This window comes from Jaculus jaculus, chromosome 1, assembly GCF_020740685.1.
Source record: "Jaculus jaculus isolate mJacJac1 chromosome 1, mJacJac1.mat.Y.cur, whole genome shotgun sequence".
NCBI lineage: Eukaryota > Metazoa > Chordata > Mammalia > Rodentia > Dipodidae > Jaculus > Jaculus jaculus.
The window spans coordinates 151,773,678-151,799,054 of NC_059102.1; the positions used below are offsets into that span (position 1 = coordinate 151,773,678).

At 53.8% G+C, this 25,377-nt stretch overlaps 4 protein-coding genes across 7 annotated transcripts; 2 read left to right on the forward strand and 2 right to left on the reverse strand.

Annotated features, from left to right (window-relative positions):
• Positions 1 to 3,106: 3,106 nt before the first annotated feature.
• Positions 3,107 to 4,385, reverse strand: Tmem203 (transmembrane protein 203). The gene has a single exon (XM_045130270.1). It carries the CDS (start codon positions 4,349 to 4,351, stop codon positions 3,941 to 3,943), a length of 411 nt encoding a protein of 136 aa, XP_044986205.1. The 5' UTR covers positions 4,352 to 4,385; the 3' UTR covers positions 3,107 to 3,940.
• Positions 4,386 to 4,696: 311 nt separating this feature from the next.
• On the forward strand, positions 4,697 to 16,809 carry Ndor1 (NADPH dependent diflavin oxidoreductase 1). Of its 3 annotated transcripts, none has more exons than XM_045159735.1 (14): positions 4,697 to 4,831; positions 5,069 to 5,146; positions 8,989 to 9,086; positions 10,459 to 10,557; positions 10,628 to 10,729; positions 10,842 to 11,051; positions 11,660 to 11,781; positions 11,865 to 12,085; positions 12,177 to 12,284; positions 12,458 to 12,572; positions 12,716 to 12,865; positions 12,963 to 13,081; positions 15,663 to 15,884; positions 16,043 to 16,809. In XM_045159735.1, the coding sequence occupies exons 1-14, from the start codon at positions 4,697 to 4,699 to the stop codon at positions 16,475 to 16,477; spliced, it is 2,214 nt and encodes a 737-aa protein (XP_045015670.1). In that variant the 3' UTR covers positions 16,478 to 16,809. The 3 variants fall into 3 exon arrangements, with proteins under 3 accessions (XP_045015670.1, XP_045015660.1, XP_045015665.1); XM_045159725.1 differs by lacking the exons at positions 15,663 to 15,884; positions 16,043 to 16,809 and adding exons at positions 13,164 to 13,258; positions 13,344 to 14,057; XM_045159730.1 differs by lacking the exons at positions 15,663 to 15,884; positions 16,043 to 16,809 and adding exons at positions 13,164 to 13,258; positions 13,344 to 14,057 and having other exon boundaries at positions 12,719 to 12,865.
• Cysrt1 (cysteine rich tail 1) lies at positions 16,748 to 23,892 on the forward strand. 2 transcript variants are annotated; one of them, XM_045159752.1, is made up of 2 exons: positions 16,748 to 16,882; positions 23,282 to 23,892. In XM_045159752.1, the coding sequence occupies exons 1-2, from the start codon at positions 16,828 to 16,830 to the stop codon at positions 23,725 to 23,727; spliced, it is 501 nt and encodes a 166-aa protein (XP_045015687.1). In that variant the 5' UTR covers positions 16,748 to 16,827; the 3' UTR covers positions 23,728 to 23,892. The 2 variants fall into 2 exon arrangements, with proteins under 2 accessions (XP_045015687.1, XP_004654182.2); XM_004654125.2 differs by lacking the exon at positions 16,748 to 16,882 and adding an exon at positions 22,325 to 22,891.
• Rnf208 (ring finger protein 208) lies at positions 18,176 to 20,033 on the reverse strand. The gene is made up of 2 exons (XM_012947857.2): positions 19,908 to 20,033; positions 18,176 to 19,667 (listed from the first exon to the last, which is right to left on the reverse strand). Exon 2 carries the CDS (start codon positions 19,139 to 19,141, stop codon positions 18,344 to 18,346), a length of 798 nt encoding a protein of 265 aa, XP_012803311.1. The 5' UTR covers positions 19,142 to 19,667; positions 19,908 to 20,033; the 3' UTR covers positions 18,176 to 18,343.
• Positions 23,893 to 25,377: the final 1,485 nt, after the last annotated feature.

The following is a 25,377-nucleotide window of genomic DNA, read 5'->3' on the forward strand; positions in this document are numbered from 1 at the left end:
GAGAGGGAGAGAGAAAGAGAGAATGAGTATGGGAATCCCAGGGCCTCTAGCCACTGCAAATGGTATTCCAGATGCATGTGCCACTTTGTGTATTTGGCTTATATGGGTACTGGGGAATCAAACCCAGGTCATCAGGCTTTGCAGGCAAACGCCTTAACTGCTAAGCCATCTCTCCAGCCCAAACAGATATTTTTTTGTTTGTTTGTTTGTTTGTTTTTCGAGGTAGGGTCTCACTCTGGCTCAGGCTGACCTGGAATTCACTATGGAGTCTCAGGGTGGCCTCGAACTCACGGCCATCCTCCTACCTCTGCCTCCCGAGTGCTGGGATTAAAGGCGTACGCCACCACGCCCGGCCCAAATAGATATTTTTAAAAGAGATGTAAAAACCATCCTTAGGTCTGGAGAGATGGTTTGGCAGTTAAGGCACTTGCCCATAAAGCCTAAGGACCCAGGTTCGATTCTCCAGATCCCACATAAGCCAGATGCACAAGTTGGCACATGCGTCTGGAGTTCACATGCAGTGGCCAGAGGGCTTGACATGCCCATTGTCTCTTTGTGTCTTAAATAAAAACAAATTTTAAGAAAATCCTTTACTCTCACTTTTGGTTAGAGAAGCTTCTCTTTTCAGATGGTGGTGACCTTGGGATGACTTAGAAGGCAACATAGTGCTGAGAAGAAGTGACAAAGGAGTGCTTAGCACTGAAACATCTCTATCACACCTTCTAAGGCTCAGGGTCCATTGTGGAAGAGGTGGCAGAAAGAATGCAAGAGCCAAAGAAAGTATAGGACCCCTTAAAATGCACTCCTCCAGACAGAAAATGGCCTGGATACCCATGACCTCACAGTGCCTGACTCTACCTACACAGGAGCATCTAAGAGGAGGAAAAGATGATGACATCAAAATAAAAGAGAGACTGATTGAGAGGGGGAAGGGGTGTGATGGAGAGTGGAGTTGCAAAAGGGAAAGTGAGGGTAAAAGAATTACCATGGTTTAGTCTGTAATTATGGAAGCTGTCAATAAAAAATATATATTTTTAAAAAATAGATCTAACATATGACCCAGCTATAGCACTACTAGGCATAAATCCTAAGGACTCATCTCATTACCTTAGAGATTCTTGCTCAACCATGTTTATTGCTGCTCAGTTCACAATAGCTGGGAAATGGAACCAGCCTAAATGTCCCTCAACTGATGAGTGGATAATGAAGATATGACACATTTATACAATGGAATTCTACTTAGCAGTAAAGAAAAATGAAGTTATGAAATTTGCAGGAAAATGGATGGATCTGGAAAGGATTATACTAAGTGAGGTAACCCAGGCCCAGAAAGCCAAGCATCGCATGTTCTCTCTCATATGTGGATCCTAGCTACAGATGACTGGACTTCTGTGTGTGTAGGAAAAAAACTCAGTACAGAGGCCAGTAAGCTAGGAAAGGGCTATAAGGGAAGGAGGAGAGAGAACTTTAGGAGATGATATTGTATATATGTAAGTAGACGAACAGATAACAGTATTGGGGGTGGAAGAGCCTAAGTAAAGTCATGGGAAGAAATTAAGTAAAAGAAGGGTGGGGGAAAGGTTAATCAAAATTCAAGATGTTATGAATAAGCCTTAGAGAAACCTACTTTTTTGGATAATGGTATACTCAGAAGCCACAGGTTGTAAATAGAAAAATTTCTGTGGCAGGGATGGGATATCTTCCAGTGAGGTGTTGGCCAGGAAGGTTCCTGATGCCCCCAAAACATTGCAGGCCATTGCCACTGCCAAGGCTCTTAGTTTCCCACCAGAAATAGATGGTAAGACCCTACTGCTAAAGACCCCACATGCTTGCACTGCAAGGTCACTGAGAAATCAAGCTAGAGCTGAGCTGAAAACCTCCTTCCTGTAGACCAGCTGACAGAAAGCTAGAAAAAGCTATTCTGCATGCAGTCCTATGGGAGACAGAAGTCATCAGTGGTGAAAACGGTGGACACTGCAAGCCTTAAGTTTGGCCAGCCAGGCCAAATGAGCCAACACATGCAATAGTGGCATGTCTGTTATGGGGGAAACCAACTGCTCTCTAATTGGACTGGAGGCCCACTCCATGGGACGGAATATACATGCCTGTTACTGAAAACCTAATCAAAAGCCTATGGTGGGTGAGGTCATGAGCCCTAGGAGTGTAATGCTTGTTCTTGTCTGGCTAAATGCATATATTATGCTCACCAAACTGCCCTGTAAGCACTTAACATTCATAACCATGTGTTAATGCTACTCTCACTTTGGGTTAAAGCTTCTCTTTTCAGATGGTGGTGACCAATGGGATGACCCAAAAGGCACCACAGTGCTTAGAAGTGGTGACAGAGGAGTGTTCAGCACTGAGATATCTCTATCATACTTTCCAAGGTTCAGGGTCCATTGAAGGAAGGGTAGGACTGCTTACAATGCAATCCTTCAGACACAAATTGGCCTTGATATCCAGGATCTCCTATAGGGGGAAAAGATGATGACATTAAAACAAAAATACTAATTGAGAGGAGGGGATATGATAGAGAGTGGATTTGTGAAAGGGAAAGTGGGGGAGGAAAGTTGTCAATAAAAGCAGTTAAAACAGGCTAGAGAGATGGCTTAGCAATTAAGGTGCTTGCCTGCGAAACCTAAGGACCCAGGTTTGATTCCCTAGAACCCACAAAAGCCAGATGCACAGGGTGGCACATGCACCTAGAGTTCATATGCAGTGGCTGGAGACCCTGGTGGGCCCATTCTCTCTCTTCCCCTCTGTCTCTCTGCCTCTCTCTCAAATAAACAAATAAAAATAAAAGTTAAAACAATCCTTAGGCAATTATTTGCTATCCCTGCTCTACAGGTGCCATCGAAGGTCACTAATCACCACACAATGGCAAGAAGCCCAGTGCTCCAGCATCACATCAACTTGTCACAGTTTCTATCCAGTTACTTTCACCTGGGGCTGGGACCAGGTTAGCCACTTTCTAAAGCAAAATGCAGGCTTTCCAAAAATAGTCCCCCACTATCCATTATGCCCATCTACAGCATTACTCTGTTATCCATATGGCAGGCAGCATGTTACCAGTCATCTTAAACACTGAGAGACCTGGGCACTATCGTTCATTTCAAGAAAACATTCTCTTATTTTATTCTCATTTCAGCAAGCGTTCTTCTGTGGTACCTTAGGCCAACAAGCCTGCGCTGTTCACAAGCTCTTTTTTGTGGCCTCCATGTCCACTGGCATCACAGTATCTGTTCCTGGGTTTGGTCCCTTAGGAAGGGAGGCCTGTCTGTCTGAGATGTATGTGCTAATGGTGCCTGCCACAAGGTGGGGGAAAAGTCCGTGAAACTGCAGCCTGCTGGGACAGGAAACCAAGCAATGAATGCCTTGAGACCAGTTCTTTCGTCATTTTAACATTCTGCTGTCTATTCCTAGACTGCAATGGAAAAGGGGCCATTCTCCTGCATGGCTCAGGAGTGGAGGTACAAGCCCTGTTACATTTTCATAGCTCAGAGAACTCTGTCCTGGACGGTAAGCTCTCAGCTCAGTGCTGCTGGCTGGACAAGCCTCTTTGTAAAGGAGCACATCCCCAGAATTCATGGAGGATGCTCAGTGCTATCAAGACATTTTACTTATATACAGTTTCCAACTGTCAGAGGACTTGGTACTGTCGGGCTGGGGCCTTCTCAGGTGCTCAATCCAGGATAGTAACTCACAGCATGAATAACAAGAAATATATATATTTCAAGGATTAAGGCTGCACTTTTCTAAGTCTTGCTAAGGAAACAATCTCAGGCATGACTGACATACAGAAAACTGGACACTCAACTGGACACAAGCAGTAAGAGCCTTTGGATCAAGACCTCTCCTCCGATGTGGCTTGGTCTGGGCCAGGACTGGAAGCTTCGGCACTCCAGCTATGCAGTGCTCCCTCTCTGGCCCCTGCATGAGGCTAGTTCACGCGACAAGCACGGATCATGAGCAGCTGCAGGAGAATGAAGACGGGAGACGTGATCAGGCCGAACCAGAGCTCTCGAGTCTGCTCCACCAGCTTCTGACACAGCAGCATCTCAAAAACGAACTTGAGGCTAAGCACCGTGAGGACCCAGAAGAGGCGCAGCACAGCCAGCCGCTTCTCCCCGTCTTGGAAGAGACGCACAGACACGATGGTGGTGAAGTAGGCGCTGAGCCCGTCAGCGGCAAAGAAGGGCACGAACACGTTCCACCAGGAGAGGCCCGGGGCCAAGCCGTCCACCCGCAGTGCCAGCAACACGGAGAATACCAACAGAGCCAGCAGGTGCACGAAGATCTCGAAGGTGGCGAAACCCAACCACTGCACCAGCTCCCGCAGCGAGAAGAGCATCGCGCCGGAGGAGCGCCGGCCGGCGCCCCGCCGACGGCGCCCCGCTCGGGGCCGCGCTGCCTCCGCCAGCGGCCCTGGACGGCGCCCGCCGTCGCAGCTGCGCGAGCGAGGGAATGAGCGGCCCTACCCGCTCCGGTCCCCGGCCCCGGCGCTCCGCCACCCCCCCGGCCCAGGCCCGGGACCCAGCACTGGCCGCCAGCGGACGCCCGCTGCGCCCGGACGCCATGCCCCGCCGTCGCGGCCTGAGCGCGTCACTTCCGGGAGACGGCGGAAGACGGAAAACTGTGCGGCCGGCGGGCCGGAGCGTGCGAGCGTGCGTGCGTGCGAGTGTGCGTGCGGGAGGAGATGCCGGTGCCCGAGCTCCTAGTGCTTTTCGGCAGCCAGACGGGCACTGCCCAGGACCAGGCGGAGAGGCTGGGCCGCGAGGCCAGGCGCCGGCGGCTGGGCTGCCGCGTGCAGGCGCTGGACTCGTATGCCGTGGTGAGGCGCGGGCCCCCCTGCCGTCGCGTCCGCCGCTGGTGACCGTAGGAGTCGCCTGGGCAAGGGGGAAGCTTCACACGAGCCTCGGCCCCAGGGGGAGAAGGCCTGTGGGCCACTGGGAACAACACCCTAAACGTTGCCCCGTCACCCTGGGCTGAAGGAGAGGGGCCCAGTGCAGGGAAGGGGGGTGCTTGATATCACAGTCCTAAAACCTAATACCTGTGTCTTGTCCTGGAGGCGAATCTGATTAGGGAGCCCCTGGTGATATTTGTTTGTGCGACCACAGGCCAAGGAGACCCCCCTGACAACATGAAGGTAAGCCCGTTGTTTGTGCTAGGAAGAGCTCTTGAGGACAGATAAGGGTTCGTAGTTTGGGTCCCGTTACTGGAGGGTACCAGGAATGTGATCCGTGATTGAAAGATGAAGGCTGTAGAAAGGGTGGTGACGACACGGTCACACATTTGAGCAAAACTACCACCTGTCTCCAGGGGCAAGAGGAATTGCACTGAGGTCGTGGTACAAGGTAGCGCACGCATTCCAGAGATGCTGCGAAGGTAGAGTCAGCCAGGTGTGTTAGCAGAGGAATGTAGAAGGTGAAGAGTGGAATCGCAAATCAGGAAGCAGGATGCACAGCTGTTCCCACCGAAGGAGAGTGTCTGGTGGGGCAGGTACCAGAGGAGGCGTAAATACATCTGGAACTCCAGGAAGATCCTGGGACCACATTCAATGTTGAAGGGGCCAGAATACAGAGTTGTGAGAAAAGGAAGCTCCTATTTCCCCCAGGACTGCCGTCCAGCATGAATGTACTTAGTGAAGGACACCTCAAAGTTGTACTAAAGTCAAATAAGATCAGGTCTCAGTAGCATCCCAGGGGCTGCTAGTGGCCCTTAGAGTGATCTTTTCCCAGTGTGGCAGGACATACCTGTGATCCCAGCACTAGGGAGGCTGAAGCAGGAGGATTAGGAGTTCAAGACCACCTATAACAGAACCTGTCCAAAAAGGAAAAAAAAGCCGGGCGTGGGAGGCAGAGGTAGGAGGATTGCTGTGAGTTCAAGGCCACCCTGAGGCTCCACAGTGAATCCCAGGTCAGCCTGCGCTAGAGCGAGACCCTCCCTCCGGGGGAAAAAAAATCCTAGCCAGGAATGGTGGTGCACACCTTTATCCCAGGGCAAGATAGGATTCTGTGAGTGTTCGAGGCCAGCCTGAAACTACATAGTGAATTTCAGGTCTCCTCAAGCTAGAGTGAGACCCTATCTCAAAAAGCCAAAAAGAAAAAAATCCCAGCCAGAAGTGGTAATGCATACCTGTAATCCCAGCAGTAGAGAGAATGAAACAGGAAAATCAGGAGTTCAAGGCTGTCCTGGCCTACAGGATATCCTGTCTCAAACAAACCAACAAATCATCTTGTTAGAAGTGTTGGCACACACCTGAAATCCAAGCACTTGAGAAGATTGAAGCAGGTGGATCATGAATGTGAGGACAGCCTGATCTCAAGCAGGATCCTGACTCTAAAAAATAGAAATAAGGGACTGGGGATAAAGCTCAGCAGTTGGAAAGTCTGCTGCCCTGGGTTCAGTTCATCAGCACCCTCATAAAGCCAGATGTACAGTGGCAAGTGCATCTGGAATTTGTTTGCAGTGGTAAGATGCCTGGCGCACCCATACTCACTCCCTTTGTGTCTCTTCCCCATCTCTTTTTGCTCACAAATAAATAAAAAATATTTTTTAAAAAATAAAGTCATAAAAGCCAAGCATAGTGGTGTATGCCTTTAATCTCAGCACTTGAGAGGCAGAGGTAGGAACATTGCTGCAAGTTTGAGCCAGCCTAGGACTATAGAGTGAGTCATGTCAGCCTGGGGCTAGCATGAGACCCTACCTTAAAATAACAACAACAAAAAAAAAAAAAATTAAAAATAAGGAAAAGATATGGGGCTAACAACATGGCATAGCAGTTAAGGCGCTTGCCTGCAAAGCCAAGGGACCCAGGTTTGATTCCCCAAGAACCACATAAGCCAGATGCACAAGGTGGTGCTTGTGTCAGGAGTTAGTTTGTAGAGGCTGAAGGCCCTGGTACACCCACTGTCTGTTTTGTCTCTCTCTCAAATAAATAAATTTTAAAAAGAGAGAGAGAGAGATGCCGGACGTGGTGGCACACACTTTTAATCCCAGCACTTGGGAGCAGAGGTAGGAAAATTGCCATGAGTTCGAGACCACCCTGAGACTACATAATGAATTCCAGGTCAGCCTGGGCTACAGTGAAACCCTACCTTGAAAAAATAAACAACAACAAAAATACATGACTGAAAGAGCTAAAGAATTTCAAAGAAGGGGTTTGTAAGCTAGGAGGGACTGGCATGTTCAATGCTGATGGCCTGCTGTGGTGGCTCACACCTTTAGTCCTAACACAAGGCTGAGGTAGGGGGATTGGTATGAGTTCCAGGCTAGTCAGGTACAGAGTGAGTTCTATGTCAGCCTGGATTAGATTAAGACTCTGCCTAAAAAAAAAAAAAAAAAAACTGGAGAGATGGTTTAGCAGTTAAGGCACTTGCCAGCGAGGCCTCAGGATCCAAGTTTGATTACCCAGAACCCATGTAAGCCAGGTGCATATGGTGGCGCATATGTCTGGAGTTTGTTTGCAGTGACTAGAGGCCCTGGCCTGCCCATTCATTCATATTCTTTCTCTCATAAATAAATTTAAAAAAAAAATACTTTTAAGAGCCAGGAGTAGTGGTGCATGCCTTTAATCCCAGCATTCAGGAGGCAGAGGTAGGAGGATTGACATGAGTTTGAGGCCACCCTAAGACTATATAGCATATTCCAGTTAGCCTGGGCTACAGCATGACCCTACCTCGAAAACAAACAAATAAATATATATATATTTTAATTTGGGCCAGTGACCTCAGAATGAGAAAGAGTAAGCAGGAAGTTATCAAAGAAAGTAACAGAATGTTCCAGACCTGAAGGACAAGCCTCCAGCCAGTAACAGCAGCCACATGACAGTAAAGGGTCCTGCTAAAAGCAAAAAGGGTGACCAACTGAGGGGGCATGAAGGGAGGGGTTGGGGGAGTGGGGAAAAAAGGTGACCATCAAGTCACACTGAGTTTAGCCACTGAGGACAAAACATGATCTGGTGACTGCCAGAACAGGGACAGCCAGCAGGTATCATCAGCTCCTCAGCAGCCAGCCACCAAGGTGGAAGGACACAAACCCCAGGTCAAAAAGAGGTGGTTTTCAATACTAGGGTGCATCCCACCTCCCCTGAGCACTTTGTAGGGCAGTTTTACTGCTTCACCCAAAGGAGTACCTTGGTCAGATAGTTCTGTCCTGTCCAGTGAGCTGACCACCTGCCCACTATGATAGCACAGAGGGGATTGATGAGGTAAATGAATTGGCCCTGTAGAATAAGAAAAAGTTTATTGAGCACACTGCAAGAGGGCGTTGGGCTGGGCAGTGGTCACTAAAGAGCCACCTGCAGCATTAGTTAATGGGCTGTGGGGAGAAGTTAAAACTGGGCACATTTGTTTGCAGTTTCCTGGTGTGTAACTCACACTACATGAAGGAAGGTAGTCTATATTGGCCAGCGTACAGTTTTAGTTCTTTTTTAAAATTGTTTTTGTTTATTTAAAAATTTTTTTTATTTATTTATTAGACAGGGAGAGAGGGGGAGACAGAGAGAGGGAGAGAGAGAGAGAGAGAGAGAGAGAGAGAGAGAAAATGGGCACACCAGGGCCTCCAGCCACTGTAAATGTGCGCCCCCTTGTGCATCTGGCTAACGTGGGTCCTGGGGAATTGAACCTAGATCCTTTGGCCTTGCAGAAAAATACCTTAACTGCTAAGCCATCCTTCCAGCCCTGTTTGTTTATTTATTTGAGAGCAACAGACAGAGAGAGAAAGTGGCAAAGAGAGAGAATGGGCGTGCCAGGGCCTCCAGCTACTGTAAACAAACTCCAGTTGTGTGTACCCCCTTGAGCATCTAGCTAATTTGGGTCCTGGGGAATCGAGCCTCAAACCAGGGTCCTTAGGCTTCATGGGCAAGAACTTAAATGCTAAGCCAACCCTCCAGCCCATAGTTTTAGTTCTTAATGACCTTCCTTTTACACTGTCCTGTTCTCACTCCAGCCTGAACTGGGGTTCTAATACAGCTTTCTGTGGCTACAGAACTTCTGGAGGTTCATATTCCGGAAGAACCTGCCATCCACCTCCCTCTGTCAGATGGACTTTGCTGTCCTAGGCCTCGGGGATTCCTCATATGCCAAGTAAGTAGTAGGCAGGCATGCTGGCTAGTCAGGGACAGCTCTCAAGGTCAAGTAAGAGGAGGATTGGGCAGCCCAGTCCCAGAGCCCATCCTCTATAAACCTTGTGGCACTACTGTCTTTCTTATCCACAGATACTCCTGTGGGCACACTAACTTGCAGAGACTTGGACCAGTGGAGGGCACAGGTGGGGAGGGAAGGTTCTCACTGTAGAATCCAGGGTATGGTCAGGCTCAGAACAGCCATTATCACATCTCAACACATGATGCAGTTCAACAAAAACCAAGCTGTTCCTGTTTCTCATGAGGTACAAGCAAGTTGAAAAGAACAGTTAAGTGGATAACTCGCCTCAAGTGCTTCTGTGGTCAGGGGACAGCTGCTAAGTTTGTTTTCAGGGTTTTCATAGCAGAGCTGTGCCCTAAGCAAATAGTGGTGTACATTGTTTCTTGAGGCTATGATGAGGGCTTTGTGCTTAAAGGTACAAAACAGCATCTAAGACACCAGCACTTTGAAACCTGCCCATAGGGGCCCAATGTCACCTGACTGAGTACCATTCCAACACCACTAAAAGCTGTGTGCCTCACAGGAGTCTTAATCACTTTAAGTGGGGGGGGGGGGACAAAATGGTAACCAGATGTGGTGGCTCACACTTGTAACTCCTGTACTTAGGAGGCTGAGGCAGGAGGGCCAGAGTGATACCTTGTCTCAAAACCAAAAAACAAAGCCAGGCATGGTGATGTACACCTTTAATCCCAGCACTAGGGAAACAGAAATAGGATCACCATGAGTTCAAGGCCACCCTTAGACTACATAGTGAATTCCAGGTTAGCCTGAGCTGGTGTGAAACCCTACCCAGTTAAAAAAAAAAAAAAAAAAAAAAAAAAAAAAAAAAAACAGGAAATAGGAAAATGAGTGGCATGTGACCCTGATCTGCTGAGAGGTTTTGCTTTTTGTAAAAGTGTGCATGCACCAGGCCAGTTGGGGCCAACTGTGGATGTGATCCCTAGAAGACAAGCTAGTGTGCCCTTCTAGACCAGAGAAAGGGAACAGCCTGTAGGAAATCATTGCCCCACCCCCCACTCTCCCCAGGAGTGATCAGAGCCTTGGCCAGGATGTCCAGGGCCTTAGTTGCTTTCAGTCTCTACCCTGGGATGACAAATCAGTAGAAGAAATTAAACTGTCCCCTCGTGGTGATCAGGTGACCTGCTATTTATTACTCTAGTGCCTGCCTCAGTCTCCTTGTGGCCCTTAGCATGGTGTGGCTCCACCTCTAAGGTGCTGCTATTGTGGAGGGAGAAACCTCCTAGGGAAACCTGCACCATTTTGCTGGTTCCTGGGCAGCCTAGGCCCTGAGTCTGCCTCCCTTTTCCCACAGGTTTAACTTTGTGGCCAAGAAGTTGCACCGCCGGCTGCTGCAACTAGGGGGCAGCGCTCTCCTGCCCCCCTGTCTGGGTGATGACCAGCATGAGTTAGGGTGAGTTGTGTGTCAGTGTCTCACCCTGGCACCCCTCCTTGGCTTCACCCAACACCCGTGTTCTCCCCAGACCTGATGCCGCCATCGACCCCTGGCTGGAAGCCCTGTGGGAGAAGGTACTGGGACTGTATCCAGTGCCTCTTGACCTCCCTGTGATCCCTCCTGGAATCCCGTGAGTGTGGTCTTGAGTGAGCACCAAAGCATCTTGCCTGGTTCCCTCCAAGATCTGGTTGAGTGGCCCTAGGAAGGAGGCCCACACCTTATATCTCCACTCTCCCCCACAGCTTGCCTTCCAAGTTCATCTTCCAGTTCCTCCAGGAAGCCCCCAGCACAGGCTCTGGGGAGCTGAGCATCACCAGCTCAGCCCCCCAAGGACCTGCATCGGAGTTACAGCCCTTTCTGGCACCCATGGTTGCCAATGAGAGAGTCACCGGCCTCCAACATTTCCAGGATGTTCGGCTAATAGAGTTTGATATCACAGGCTCTGGCATCAGGTGAGGGGCTCAAGCACAACCATATGCTCCAAGCAGGGGTTACAGGGAACCTAAGTATCCTAGGGAGAAGGTGGGCAGTGGACCTTGGGTTCAGAAGAGTCTGCCAAAGCTGGAAGTTGGCAGTTTAGCACCTGGGGGCTTCTATCTACAGACCTCCAGCCATCCCTGGACATTTAAGTCTTTTTTTTTTTTTTTTTTTTTTTAGGTAGTGTCTTGCTCTAGTCCAGGCTGACTGGGAATTCACTATGTAGTCTCAGGGTGGCCTCAAACTCACAGCAATCCTCCTACCTCTGCCTCCCAAGTGCTGGGATTAAAGGCATATGCCTGGTGACATTAAGGTTTTTTTGTTTTGTTTTTTTGAAGTCGGTTCTCACTCTAGCCCAGACTGACCTGGAACGTACTTTGTAGCCCCAGGCTGGCCTCAGACTCACATCGATCCTCTTACCTCACTCTCCCAGGTGCTGGGACTAAAGGCATGTGCCACCATGCCTGACTTCAGTTTCTTCATCTCCTGACTCTTCCCATCCTCCTTCAAAATACACAACCCCTCCCCTCAACCCCTTTGCCCCTTCTATACCACCCCATAACACTGGTGGCTTTCCACACAGCTTTGCTGCTGGTGATGTGGTTTTGATTCAGCCCTCAAACTCAGCAGCCCACACCAAGCAATTCTGCCAGGTGCTGGGCCTGGATCCCAACCAGTACTTCGTGCTGCAGCCTCGGGAACCAGGTGAGCACGGGAGCCAGGCCAGCCCTTGGTTCTGAGGCACCACCCGAGATTTTGAGCCACCAAGTCATCCCTTGTGCCTGCAGGTGTTCCCTGCCCACCAGGGCTTCCCCAGCCCTGCTCTGTAAGGCACCTTGTGTCCCAATACCTGGATATTGCCAGTGTGCCTCGCCGTTCCTTCTTTGAGCTCTTGGCCTGTCTGTCTCCACATGAGCTGGAGCGGGAGAAGCTGCTGGAGTTCAGTTCTGCCCGAGGCCAGGAAGAGCTCTACGAGTACTGCAACCGGCCCCGAAGGACCATCTTGGAGGTGGGCTGTTGGGTGGGCGGGTGGGCAGGTGTGGGTTCCTGAGTCATGGTGTGCCACCACCAAACTGAGACTACTTCTTCCTATTTCCCAGGTGCTTTGTGACTTTCCAAACACAGCAGGTGCCATCCCTGCAGACTACCTGTTGGACTTGATCCCACAGATTCGGCCACGGGCTTTCTCCATCGCCTCCTCCCTGTTGGTGAGCGGTCCTTAGAGCAGAGCTTAGGACCAACCTTGGGAAAGTTGGAATGGGGCAGGGCATTTGCCAGCAGGGGTTGCCATCTGACCAGAGACTGTCTATCAAGGACTGTCTCCGGTGTGGTAGGCAGGAATGGTCTAGCAGAATGGGATACCCACTGCCCCTCCCCCCAGGCTCATCCTACAAGACTGCAGATCCTTGTGGCTGTGGTACAATACCAGACCCGGCTCAAGGAGCCCCGGCGGGGCCTCTGCTCCTCCTGGCTTGCATCCCTGGATCCTCAGCAAGGTGACTCCTGCTTCTGGGGTTGGGGGAAACTGCAACCCAAGGCTCCCAGACTCACCTGTATACCCTGCCAATGCTGGGCTCAGGCCCCAGTGAACATCTCAGCCTGGTCCCTTGAGCCCTTTTATGATGCCTCCCTCCTGCAGCAGGACCTGTCAGAGTGCCACTGTGGGTTCGGTCTGGGGGTTTGGTTTTCCCAGAGACACCAGGCACACCTGTGATCATGGTGGGACCTGGCACTGGCGTGGCCCCCTTCCGAGCAGCCATTCAGGAGCGTGTGGCCCAAGGACAGACTGGTGAGTACAGAAGTCCCAGGGGAAGGTGATCATCAGGGCTGGTCTGGCTGAACCTCAGGGGCCTGCATCCATACTGGGGCCACCCTGTGTTCTCTAGAAAATTTCCTGTTCTTTGGCTGCCGCCTGCGGGATCAGGACTTTTACTGGCAACCTGAGTGGCAGAAGCTGGAGGAGAGGGGCTGCCTGACCCTAGTCACAGCCTTCTCTCGGGAGCAGGTGGGTATGCTTAGAAGCAGGGTATGGGGTTGGGGTAGGGTAGAAGTGGGTACAGCTCAGACTCAGCTTCTGCTCCCTGTAGGAACAGAAGGTGTATGTGCAGCACCGGCTCCGAGAACTGGGGGCCCTTGTCTGGGAGCTGCTGAACCTTCGTGGTGCTTTTTTCTACCTAGCAGGGTGAGTTAGCTCAGGAGAGTGGTGGGTGGGCCTAGCCCTCTGGGAGCCTCAACATCACTGAGCTGTCTGTGGCCTACTTCTTCAGCAATGCTAAGTACATGCCTACGGATGTTGCGGAAGCCCTGATATCTGTCTTCCAAGAATATGGTGGACTCTCTAACTCTGACGCAGCTGCCTATCTTGCCAATCTTCAGCGGACACTGCGCTTCCAAACTGAGACCTGGGCCTAAGAAGCCAGCCACCTGTTAGCTCATATTCACCCTTGTGGCTGCCCTGGGAGGCCACAAGAGACAGAAGGAAGCACCTAGCTGAGGAGCCATCATCATCTTCTGGCCCTTTCTAAACCCAGAGCCTTTACCAGACCTTGGGTGTGGCTTGCAGGCCCCAGCTGGCCAGGAGGACATTGCACACAGCCACACTCCAATGGGACCCAATCCCACACTCAGCCCTGTCCCCACTGCAGCCTGTACCCCTGGAAGACTCTCGGTCCCCATCAGTATACCCCACATCTGTATCCTGGCCCACACTGCCCTAGTACAGTACAGTAACACAGGATGAAACCCATCCTGCACACCTAGGTCCTGTGAGAGATGCTCTGCCCATCTGCTATGTAGTTACCTTACAGCACCCATGGGGGCTCAGGCTTGGGTAGGAGGCATCCAAGACCCAGGATTGATATGGGCCAGGGCTGGAGAGATGGCTTAGCTGTTCAAGTGCTTGCTGGCAAAGCCAAAGGACCCAGATTTATTTGAGAGTGACAGAGAAAGGCAGACAGAGAGCGAGAAAGAAATAGAATGGGCACACCAGGGCCTTCAGCCACTGCAAACAAACTCCAGACGTGTGCACCCCCTTGTGCATCTGGCTAACGTGGGTCCTGAGGAATCAAGCCTTGAACTGGAGTCCTCAGGCATTACAGGCAAGCGCTTAACTACTAAGCCATCTCTCCAGCCCAAATAAATATGTTTTTTAAATATTTTATTTATTTATTTAAGAGGCAGAGAGAAAGGGAGGATGGGCGCACCAGGGCCTCCAAGCCAGTGCAAAAAACTCCAAACACATACGCCCCCCTTGTGCATCTGTCTTATATGGGTCCTGGGGAATCAAACCAGGGTACTTAAGCTTCACAGGCAAATGCCTTAAAGCCTAAGCCATTTCCCCAGCCTCTCAAATATTAAAAAAAAGCTCTGGGCATGGTGATGCACGCCTTTAATCCTAGCAGTTGGGAAGCAAAGGTAGGATCACCATGAGTTCGAGGCCACCTGGAGACTACCTAGGGGGGATTCCAGGTCAGCCTGGAGGACCCTATGTGGAAAAACAAAATAAAAGAAGCTGGGTGTGGTGGCACATGCCTTTAATTCCAACACTCAGAAGGCAGAGGTAGGGTCACTGTGAGTTTGAGGCCACCCTGAGGACTATATAGCTAATTCCAGGTCAGCCTGAGCCAGACCCTACCTCAAAAAAACAACCAAAAAAAAAAAAAAGTGATCAGTCTGTCTCCTGGTCCAAAACATCCATAGTAAATGATGGTATAGTTGCTCCCACATGTACTGCGTTTTCTGCTCATCCTGGTGCTCTGGTGCTGAGAGTGTCTTGTCTGCATCAGCCAGGGGTAGCAGTGACCCATTGTGTGTGCACATGCATGTCCTTGCCAGCTCCTCCTGCCTGAGTTGTATTGCACTTGGATGTCTCATATGTGAACACCACCAGGTACTTCAGGGACAACTCTTGGACTTGTCTTTTTTTGTTTGTTTCTTTTTTTTTCGAGGTAGGGTCTCACTGTAGCCCAGGCCGACCTGGAATTCACTATGTAGTCTCAGGGTGCCTTGAACTCACAGCAATCCTCCTATCTCTGCCAGTTGAGTGCTGGGATTAAAGGCGTGTGTCACCACACCACATCCGGCTCTGTTGTCTGATTTTGAGTGCAGCTCAGCCAATTCCTGCCTGACTTCTGATACACAAAGGGAGGAACCCAGAGAGAGGCCCCAGAGCTGCTGAGAAGATGCTGGCCAGGTGCTAGAGCTGGCTGTTTTTCTGCCCAGAGAGGGCTAGAGGAATGGGAGGGCAGTGGGCGTGGTGCTTGGAATCCCGCCTCTGGGCAGGGCCTCGGCCTCTGGGAGGAGAAACCCTGTTAGAGGAGTCCAGCAGGTTCCCTGGCAGCTGGGAGCTGAGGAGTATGTATGTTCATTGGGTCAGTTACTGATAGAGTGATCAGACCCAGCCACTACCAGGCTCAGACCAGATCTAGCTGGAGACAGCACTGCATGGCACATTACAGGAACCCATGAAGTTTACTTCTAGTGGGGCTAGCAAGTGTAAGGGAGTGGCTGGAGGTCAGTGCACAGTGAGTGGGTGGAGTCCAGGGCCTGACTGGACCTGAGGGCCACACTAACCCTTAGGCCCTCAGCTGCCGCTACCATCACCCTGGAGTCCTCGTCTATCCAACCTGACTTTTGTCCTGGGGACCCCATCGTGGGGCCCAGTGGCACCATCTCTGCAACTACCAGTTCACCTTGGACTTCTTCAGCCCCTGAGCACATGGACCCACTGTGCCAGCTATCAGCAGATGCAGAAGATGACCTCAGGACTCCCCAAGGTGCCAAAACTCCAGACAGTGAGCCCCTGCTGGGTTCCTGGGCTTTGCCAACCACGGAGGGGCTTGAGCAGGGAGAGGGGCAGGCAGAGAGGGAAGAATGCCCTATCTGCACTGAGCCTTATGGGCCTGGGGAGCATGATCTGACGCTGCTGAACTGTGGTCACAGCCTGTGTGCAGCCTGTCTGCACCAGCTAATGGGCACGGCCCCCAGCGCTGATGTGGGCCGTGTGCGCTGCCCACTATGTCGTCAGAAGACTCCCATGCTGGAGTGGGAGATCTGCCGGCTGCAGGAAGAGCTGCTTCAAGCTGATGGACCCCAGCACCTGCCACATCCCACAGCCTCCATCCCTCCACGTCCTGGCCCTGGGCCCTGGGGCCTCCTGGAGCACCGCTACCAGCTGCGCTTCCTGGCAGGACCGTTGGGTGGCCAGGGATGTCTGCCCTTCCTGCCCTGCCCTCCCAGCCTGGGCACCTGGCTGTGGGCACTACGGGAGCATGGGCCCTGTGCCCGCCGCCTAGCTCTGCTGAGCCTTCTGGTGCTTGAGTTGCTGGGGCTGCTGCTCATCTTCATGCCACTCGTGCTTCTGGGGGTGCTCTTTATGCTCCTGGACCGCTATGGGCGGTAAACCCATCCCAAGGTGGCCCTGGGTACCTACATCTAGGGATCCTGATGTCCAACCTGGAAAGCTCAGGTCAGATCCTTTGTTCAGCAAAGACCTGCCACCATCACTGAACCCAAGACCAGGGCCACCCAAGAGCCAGAGGAAGCCAGAGTGGTCACTTCCCGTGCAGCCTAGAAACTGCCTGAACCAAGGACACCATGACAAGGGCAGCTGCTGAAGGAGGCTGGTCCAGCAGGAAGTGCCGTAAACAGAGCCCCACGTGCTTGCCCTGGCTGGGCACAGTACAGGCCACGGGCAGAAGCTAAGCCACTCCTCCCCATCCTGAGGTCCTTCTGAACAGAGATCCAGCAGTGATGCTCCTCCCTGGAGAAGGCAGGGGCCCATCCACCTTGTTCCAGATAAATGCTGGTATGTGCCCCTAAAAGCCATAGCAGCTGGCAAGAGGGGTGTCTGCTGCAAACAGTCAGCCTGCAAAAGCTCCTCACCCAGCCTAGTCTAGAGCCAGAGGGGTAGCCCAGAACAGTTGGGGGACAGCACTGGATCTACAGAATGCAAAGAGCAAGGGTCAACCCAGACTTTGGAGCCTATGAGTGCCCAAGCCTTAGCTCTATTCCTGATTGGCCTGTACAGCCTCCCGACATCAATCCCAAACCCAGGGCACTCACCTGGAAGATGTAGCCCACGTCACAGCTTGTTAGTTTTGCAATGTGAGGTGATGTGCTACAACCTAAGTATTGTCCCTGGCACAGGAAATGGCTCAACCAATAGAAGCTACTGATAACATTGTTACCACGGCCAAACTCACCATTACCCAGTCTGCATCATCCAGACAGCTCTCCCCACAAACCTTCTACAAAGATAACTTCTTGGGGCTGGAGAGATGGCTCAGAGGATAAGGTGCTTGCTTACAAAAGCCTAACAACCCCAATTCAATTACCCAGAACCCACATAAAGTGAGGAGCGTATGGATCTGGAGTTCATTAGTTGTAGTGGCTGGAGGCCCCAGCACACCCATTCTCTATCTGCCTCTCTCTTTCTTTCCCTCAAATAAATAAACTCTTTTTTAAACGATAACATTTGCAAGTTCAGACAGTCTGGTGCCAGACAGAAGGCCTCTGGGTCCTTGTACCCCTTCATGATATTAGCCATCAATAAGCCCCTTCTCAGGCTTCCCAAAAGCCATTTCCACACATCCTGGGGAGACCCAAACTGCACGCGGGACATTGACCAATTTGTCCACCACATAACCAACCGCAGCACTGAGGAAAAGACCTCTTTTTTTTTTTTTTTTAAAGTCAGGGTATCACCATTGTAGCTCAGGCTGACCTAGAACTTCCAATTCTCTTGCCTCAGCTTCTAGTGCTGGGATTACCAATGGATATCACCATGCCCGAGTGAGAAGTTCCATCTCTGCCCACCAGTTCTATACACTAGCACTATGTGGCACACACTTGTGGCACACACTAGCAACCCTCTGCACCAATGTGTGGGGAGTTTGCACATAGGCTGGGGCAGCCCCAGCTCTTCTGAGTGACATGCCTGGCCTTCAATGAGCAAAGCAGGCCAACCTTGAGCAGAGTTGGGCCTCCCTCTGGCAGCTCCAGGTTGGACCCTGTCTGGGCTGCGGACCTCAACACCTACCCTAGGCCCACGCCTAAGCACAGCCCAAAAGAGTGAGCTTCAGTCCAGGGAACCAGTGCAAACTTTGGCAAAGAGTTTTAATGGCAAAGTTGGCTGCTGCGACAATGCCACGCGGGGTAGGGCCAGAAGCCACGGTGGGCGAGGAAGGGTCAGCGGGCAACAGGGCAGGGCCAGGTCCCTGAAGAAGCGGCGAGCAAGGGCCGGTGGGCAGTAGTGGGCAGGTGGACGCTACATGATGGAGCAGGCAGACAGTGGGTTCCGCACATGGCAGGTGCAAGCGGCCCCACAGTACTGCCGGAAGGTCTGGTAGCAGCTGCCCTCAGGCTCGCCTCCCCACTGGCCACCGGATGGGGCAGTCAGCGCCTCAGGTGGCAGGCGGCTCAAGATGGAGGTGTTGACAGCCAGTGCAGCCAGGCCATAGTCAGTGAAGAGCACAGTCTCACGGTGGCAGGTGGGACAGGAGATGAACTTGTACTTGGGGCAAGACTCGTATAGAATCTGCAGGCACTGCTCACACACGGAGTGCAGGCAAGACAGCACGCGGGGCCGCCGCTGGGTGACATTGTACGTGTGCCCACAGGTGGGACATTCCAGGGGCTCACCCGCCACCACTGCCCCTGATGACGAAGGCGCAGAGGCTGTCGGGCCAGGTCGAATCACATACTGATTCACAATGACCTCGTCCACAGGCGCCACCCGAGGGAAGCCCAGTTCCGAGCTGCCCTTGCGGGGCCGCCGTGGCAAGGGTGGAGTGTGGGGTGCCCCTTCCAAAGCAGGCATGTCTCCCCCACATGCCTGGTTGACAATGATCTCTGTGTCTGAGGGCCAAGCACGTTTGGGCGCTAGAGTAGGGGTGGGCCTGGGTGCTGGTGGGAAGCAGGGGGCAGCTGTTGGGAGCTCAGGGAACTTTTCAGGGTGGACAATCTTCATGGCCTCCATCTTGAGGATGACATGGGGGCCCTTCAGGCAGGACATGAGGAGGCCTGGCCAGCCACTGCCCACCTCGGGCCCAGGGTCAGCTGGCATCCGGCTGTCTCCAGTCAGACTGGATGTTGGGGCAGGTGGTGGTGTTGGGTGGGGCCGGGGTGGAAGAGTGGGGGCAGCATCCTGGTCCTGCCAGGCCTGGTGGGGACCCCGGCCGCCCCGTGGACTGCTAGGGGCGGCCGGTGACAGCTGGGGGGGCAGGGCCCCCCCCAGCGGCCACAGTGGCTTCTCTGGTCCAGTCCTAGGAGGAGGAGGAAGGGGCGGGGGAGGGGGAGGGAGGCGGGGACAAGGGGGTGTGGGAGGATGCCCTCGGTTGGAGGTCTGGCCCAGGGGCTCACCCAGGGTCTCTGTCTGCTGAGGCTGGCAAGAGGGCGTGGAGGGGGCTCCTCCTGCAGCCGAGGTCAGCAGTCCCTGGGCCGGGACCTCTGGGCAAGCAGGGGCTAGGTGGGCCCCATGGCTCCAGGACAGGGCTCCCAGGGAAGGCAGCTAGCCTGAACCCTGGCTGCAGGAGAACCCGGGCTGCAGGCTCCGCGGCACCAGCAGAGGAGAGGCCTGCACCAGGCCCAAGCTGCGGGTGAGAGACAGCTTGAGGGCAGCGCGGAGGCCCACCTTGCCCTCGCCCCCACCCTGCACAAAGGACTGGGCGCCCGACCTCTGACCCTGATCTTAGCCTTAGATCTCTTGGAGAATAAGACTCAGATCCCCCTGCCCAGTACGACCTCCAAGGCCGGACGCAGTGTCCCGAGGACTGACCCAGAGGGAATGGAGAGGAGTGATGCATCCAACCCCCCGCCCCTCCCCCGCTCACCTGCCCCAGCCTGGCGTTCCTGGGCCGCGCCGCCGCCGCAGAGGTTGTCTGAAAGACAGGCCTGGATGCGGCGCTCGCGCCTCGGTCGGGTGGCTCCGGTGGCTCCAGTGGCGACCTCGGGCGATGGCGGGCGCGGTCGGCACCCAGGGGCGCGGGCACAGATGCTGGGCTCAGGGCTCGGCGCGGCGGCGGCGGCGGCAGGGGCAGCGGCAGTGGCGGCGGCGGCGGCAGGTGCGTGCGGAGCGTGGCGCGCTCTGCGGCGGAGGCGCGGGGACCGCAGTGCGCGCGGCGCCCGCCCGCGCCCGCAGCGCCACCCCCAGTCTGGGGACCCGCGCGGGGTCTGCGGGGCGGGGCCAGTCTCCCGGCTGCCCCTGGGTCCACTCCGGGCCTGACGCCTGCTCCTGGGGTCGACTTCCCCTCGGGCTATATGCGGGTCAGGATCCCCGCGTCGCCTCTGTCCTTTTCTTCCCTCCTGGCTGGCCCTGGGTCCTGGCCAAACCCTTCCCCCTATTCTGAAAGGGGCACCCTCTTTTCTCCTCGCTCATATTTCCGGGTTTCACAGTGCCCCACAGGGGGTCCCAAGAAAGATAAGGGTCCCAGCACCCCAACCTTGTGTCTGCCTTGCATGCTCTGAAGGACCAGGGTCCTTCCACTCCACACCACCCCCTAGCAAACGCCTGGAGTTCTCCCATTCAACAGCGCTGTGCCCAGTACTGGCTAGCTCAGAGAGGGCGATAACAGCTAACGCGATTGAGAGGGGTGGTGTCAAGCAGATATCTGAGGAGTGGATAGAAGGGCTTGAGAGAGCCAGGAGTAGAGTTGGAAGGACAACAAACAGTATGCAGAAGGCTGGAAATAGCTAGACAGCCTAGTTATCCGTCCACGTGTTTGGGTGGAGGGCTTACTCTGAACACACTCACCTGCCCAGGGTGGACTAGCCCTTTCCGGCATCCCATCATGTCAACACGTGCGTCTCTGTTACTCAGTTATGTGTTATCCTGACCCCACCCAGCAAGAGGCCCCATTCCTTTCTGCTTCCTCCTACCACCGTGTCCTCCACTGCCTGGGCCACACCTCTGGCTGCTGGCCACCATCCGTGAAGGGAGGACCAAGGACGCGCTGGTAACTGTAATTAGGGACCTTGGTGTCAGGACATCTAATTCTACTCTGCCACAGTCACCACGGTGTCCCTCCTGTAACCAGCCACTGCGCCCCTACGCCTCATCCTGTACAATCCGGGTTCCCGTCAGGCCACAGTCCCTCTCTATACAAGTGTTCTTGGTGAGCAGAGCAGGGCCAAGCTTTGCAGCTGTTTGGGATCCCCTGGCTAGGTGAGCAAGAATGTGACTGGAGAAAAAGGCGAGGGCTTCGTGGGACCCTGGAAAGATGGTGGGGCAACTTAGCCGTGCCTGGAAGAGGTACTGGAGCCCACCTCCACTGGCAGGCTCTGCGCACCGAGCTACCCATTCTCATCGCAGGTACAGGACAGCAGATCCCATCCCTAGCTCAAGGCCCCGCCCCGTGATGTGAGGCCACGCCCCCCGAGGGGGGGAAGATGTCCCACCCCACCATTCAATGCCCAAGTGTGGCCCAAGTGGCCCAAAGCGAATATCATTATCTGTTCATCCAAACCGGATTTTTTGGGAAACCTAGGGACGCGGAGGCTTCTGGGGGATAAAGTTTTCACTGGCTGCCTCAGTCTGTTTGCGCATGCGCCAGACACCATCTAGAGGTGAGGGGCGGAGTTTACAGGAGCGATGGGCAGGGCTTAAGGCGCCTGCGTAGTAAGCTCTCTTTGGCTACGGAATTCCTGGCGCCCCCCCCCCCCCATACCCAATTTGCCTCTCTTGTTGAGTCGACAGTAATCATGTCTCGACCTGTCTGGCTGCACGCAGACCACTCCGTCACTCTAGCTTGTGGGCCTCGTCCAATTTGGTCCTTTGCTGATGCTTCCCCTCGGCAGAGCTTGCAAGTGCAGGGTCGAGGGCTCACGCCCGCTTAGTCGAGATCCGGAGGAGGCCATCCGTGCCAGTCCTGACCCTGACTGCTTGCACCGTATGGCCTTCCCCACCCTCACTGCGGCTCTGCACGTCCCCTACGGACAAACGAGGTGAAGCTGAGGAGGTGGGAAGATCCAGGCCCAAGGATGCAGCACTGGGCCTGAAAGCTTTGGGAAATTTTAGACCCAACACAAACCTACCAACCCAGGGAAATTGCAGTTTCTGAAATCAGCTGTTTGTTGTCACTTGTGTCCGAATCCCAGATAAGTAAGATTCAACTACAAAGGCGTGTCAATAAAAAAAAATTATTTTTTTGAGGTAGGGTCTCACTTTAGCCCAGACTGACCTGGAATTAATTCACTCTGTAGTTTGAGGGTGGCCTCAAGCTCACGGCAATTCTACCTTGGCCTCCCAAGTGCTGGGATTAAAAGGTGTGTATCACCACACCTGGCCAAACATTTTTTTTTTCTTTGTAATTAGAAAAGTGGAAAATTTTCCAAATAGCCTTTGTAGCCTATGCACTTAAAGTGCATATCTCCGCTGAGTATGGGCTGGGGGTGGCAAGAAGAGACTCTGCCTCAATAAGGGCTGTAAGCAGTGGCTGGGAACCTCGGACCACATACGGGCCCCTGAATCTCTGAATCTGAGGTTCTAACTCCACTTCCTTGCTGAGGCTATGACCCTAAGTCCTCCTTGGTGAGTGTGGGGCATACCTAAGATGTATCCTGACTGAGTCACCTCAGGTTGGCAAATGCCCCTCCATACCCAAACCTTGGCCTCCACCCACCTGAGAATGAGGGGTGGCTGACTGTCGTGCTCCAGTTGCTGGGCACTCTTGGGATCTTGGGAACCCCAAGATCTTTGAGCTCCGCCCCAGGGCCCCACCCCTCTCTAGGAGGGAAAAGGCAGCCAGCTGGTAGCTCCACTCACAGGCACAGGAACCTGGCGCTGGAGAACTGGGCAGAGAGACTGCTGCTGCTGCAGGTGAGTCCTGGCCACAGCGACTGGCCTGTACTCAGGGGTACCCCAGGACAGAGGAACTGGCCTGTACTTAGAGGTACTTCAGGGCAGCCCCTGCTCTTCCTTGGACCAGCTAAGCTGTGTCTTTCAACTCATCCCCCATTCCCAAATGCATCCCAAGGCAGTGTCAGAACTCTTGGGGAGGGGGCTCAGCTAGATACCTGGACCCACCCCTCATGACATACAGGTCTTGCACACATACTGATGTCTTCATGTCTGTGGACACTGATGCCTCAGGGATGTGGCCCGTGATGGAGCAGGCTTCTTCTGGGAAGAGTGCTTTCAGGGGCTGCAGGCTCCCAGTTAGCTGTTCCCTCCCCTGAGTCCCTATCTGTGTGCTGCCCACCCCTGCAGCCTGGGCCATGGACCCCCACGAGATGGTTGTCAAGAACCCATACGCCCACATCAGCATCCCCCGGGCTCACCTGCGGCCTGACCTGGGACAGCAGTTAGAAGAGGTTCCCTCTTCATTAGCCTCCGAGATGCAACCTGTGCCCTCAGGGACCTGTGCCTCAGAGACAGCAGGTGTCCTGCAACCCACCGAAGCCCCAGGGCCCAAGGGTACCAAAGGCGCCAAGGGTGCCAAGGGAGCTGCCCTCAACCAGAGCCAGGAGGCTTGGCAACCACCCTGCAACCCCTACAGCAGTGGGCAGCGCCCAGCAGGACTGACTTATGCTGGCATACCACCTGTGGGACGCGGTGACGACATTGCCCACCACTGCTGGTGCTGTCCTTGCTGCTCCTGCTGCCACTGCCCGCGGTTCTGCCGTTGTCACAGCTGCTGTTGTGTTGTGTCATAGCCTGCCCACCCCACCCCCAAGGCTGTGGGGCCCAGGCCCTGTCTGTTCAGTGGCCAAAGTGGTACCAGACATTAGGAGTAGCTATGTTATAGGCATTGGCCACTTCCTGCATTGGACAGAACTCCTGCCCACCTGTTGGCTCAGCTGGAACCCTTTGGAATATAGTCCTAGGCACTGGCTATGTTGGCTGCTACCGGGACTTCACCATTTCCTGCAAGGCCTTGGCAATAAAGCAGGGTGAGCTTTGTGCCAGTGATTTCCTCCTTTGTGAATGGTCTCTTTGGGACAAGGTCCCAGGCTAGGCAGCAACCTCTGCCCCCAACTCACATACAGTCTCACCAATAAGACCCCGGTCTCTGAGTGACCTTCCAGAAACTGGGAAGCCTTCCAGGGACTGACTCATCACATCCACATGAACTGTCCCTGCAGGTTTCAGTCTGTCCAGGACTCATGGGTGGGGGATTGTGTCCACTGTCCTAGCTGGATAGCCCTGCACTCCCTAGGGCTGAGGCAGAGAGGCTAAAGAGTTAACCCGCGGTCACGTGGTATTTTGGCGAGCCCAAGAAAAGCCTTCGGTGGAGGCTCAAGCTGAAGGATGGTGGCCGGTGTGACTGCTGCTGTTAGCAGGTTTCAGGGAGTGGGAGCTCAGGATACAGGGCCCAGGCAGCCAGGACTGAGCCCTGCCCACTGTGAGTCACCTCCTAGCCTCAGGCAGGGCATGTTTCTGGTTTCCCATGAAACAGTGAATTCCTCCACATTCAGAACCATACTGCCTGCCTATCTGAGCCAGGCCTTAAAGGCAAGGCAGAGAGGAACTGGGGAGGGTGGGGGCGAGGCGGAGAATGCCATCTCCCTGTCTGTCCGAGCAGCCTAGGATGCCTGTTTGGGGCCATGTCTAAGATGTCAGGGGAAGGAGTGTACAAAGGGCCAGCCCTGGGTATCCTGGTGTTTCCGGGGCAGGGCACAGCCACACACCACATGTAGGTGGAAGCCGAGCTGGCCTCGCTGGACAGACAGGTCCTCCTGCACCATCCGTCCCCGATGCCGTGAGACAGGCCACACAACAGGAGAGCAGGGTGTGTGTGTGTGTGGTGTGTGGAGGTCTCCAGGCTTGGGGCGGATCAGTCACTGCCCTGGCTGCTGGGCTCCCTGTTCCTCCTCCATGGCCAGCCCCCACCTAGACCTGCACAGGAACTCGTCTGACCAGTCCTGAAGGCAGACTGCCAAGAGGGTAGGTAGGAGTAAGGAGGGCTGTTCCGCACTTCAGCTTTCTCCTGGCAACGCTGTGAGGGGGTCCCAGGGGCCCTGCCAACCTGTCCCCACACAGCTGGGTCTCCGCGACACTGCCCGCAATGCTGGGCATGGGGCATACAGACCCCACCTCCCTGAACTATTAACTCCTCGGGCTGGCCCAGAGGCTGCCAATAAGAACCGGTAAAAGTCAGCTGGGAGGTGCTTCCTACCGGGTCCATTAGAGGATGGCTGTGGGAGAAGGATCGCCTCATGTGGTGTGTGAGCGCCACCTAGGGGCCGACCGATGGGCTGGTTGCTGCCTGTGACAGCGATTTTGAGAAGTGGCACAATTTAATACTAGGTCGTGTACCCCATGCTAGAGGAAGGAAGTAGGAACTGGGGCTGAAGAGGGGGTAT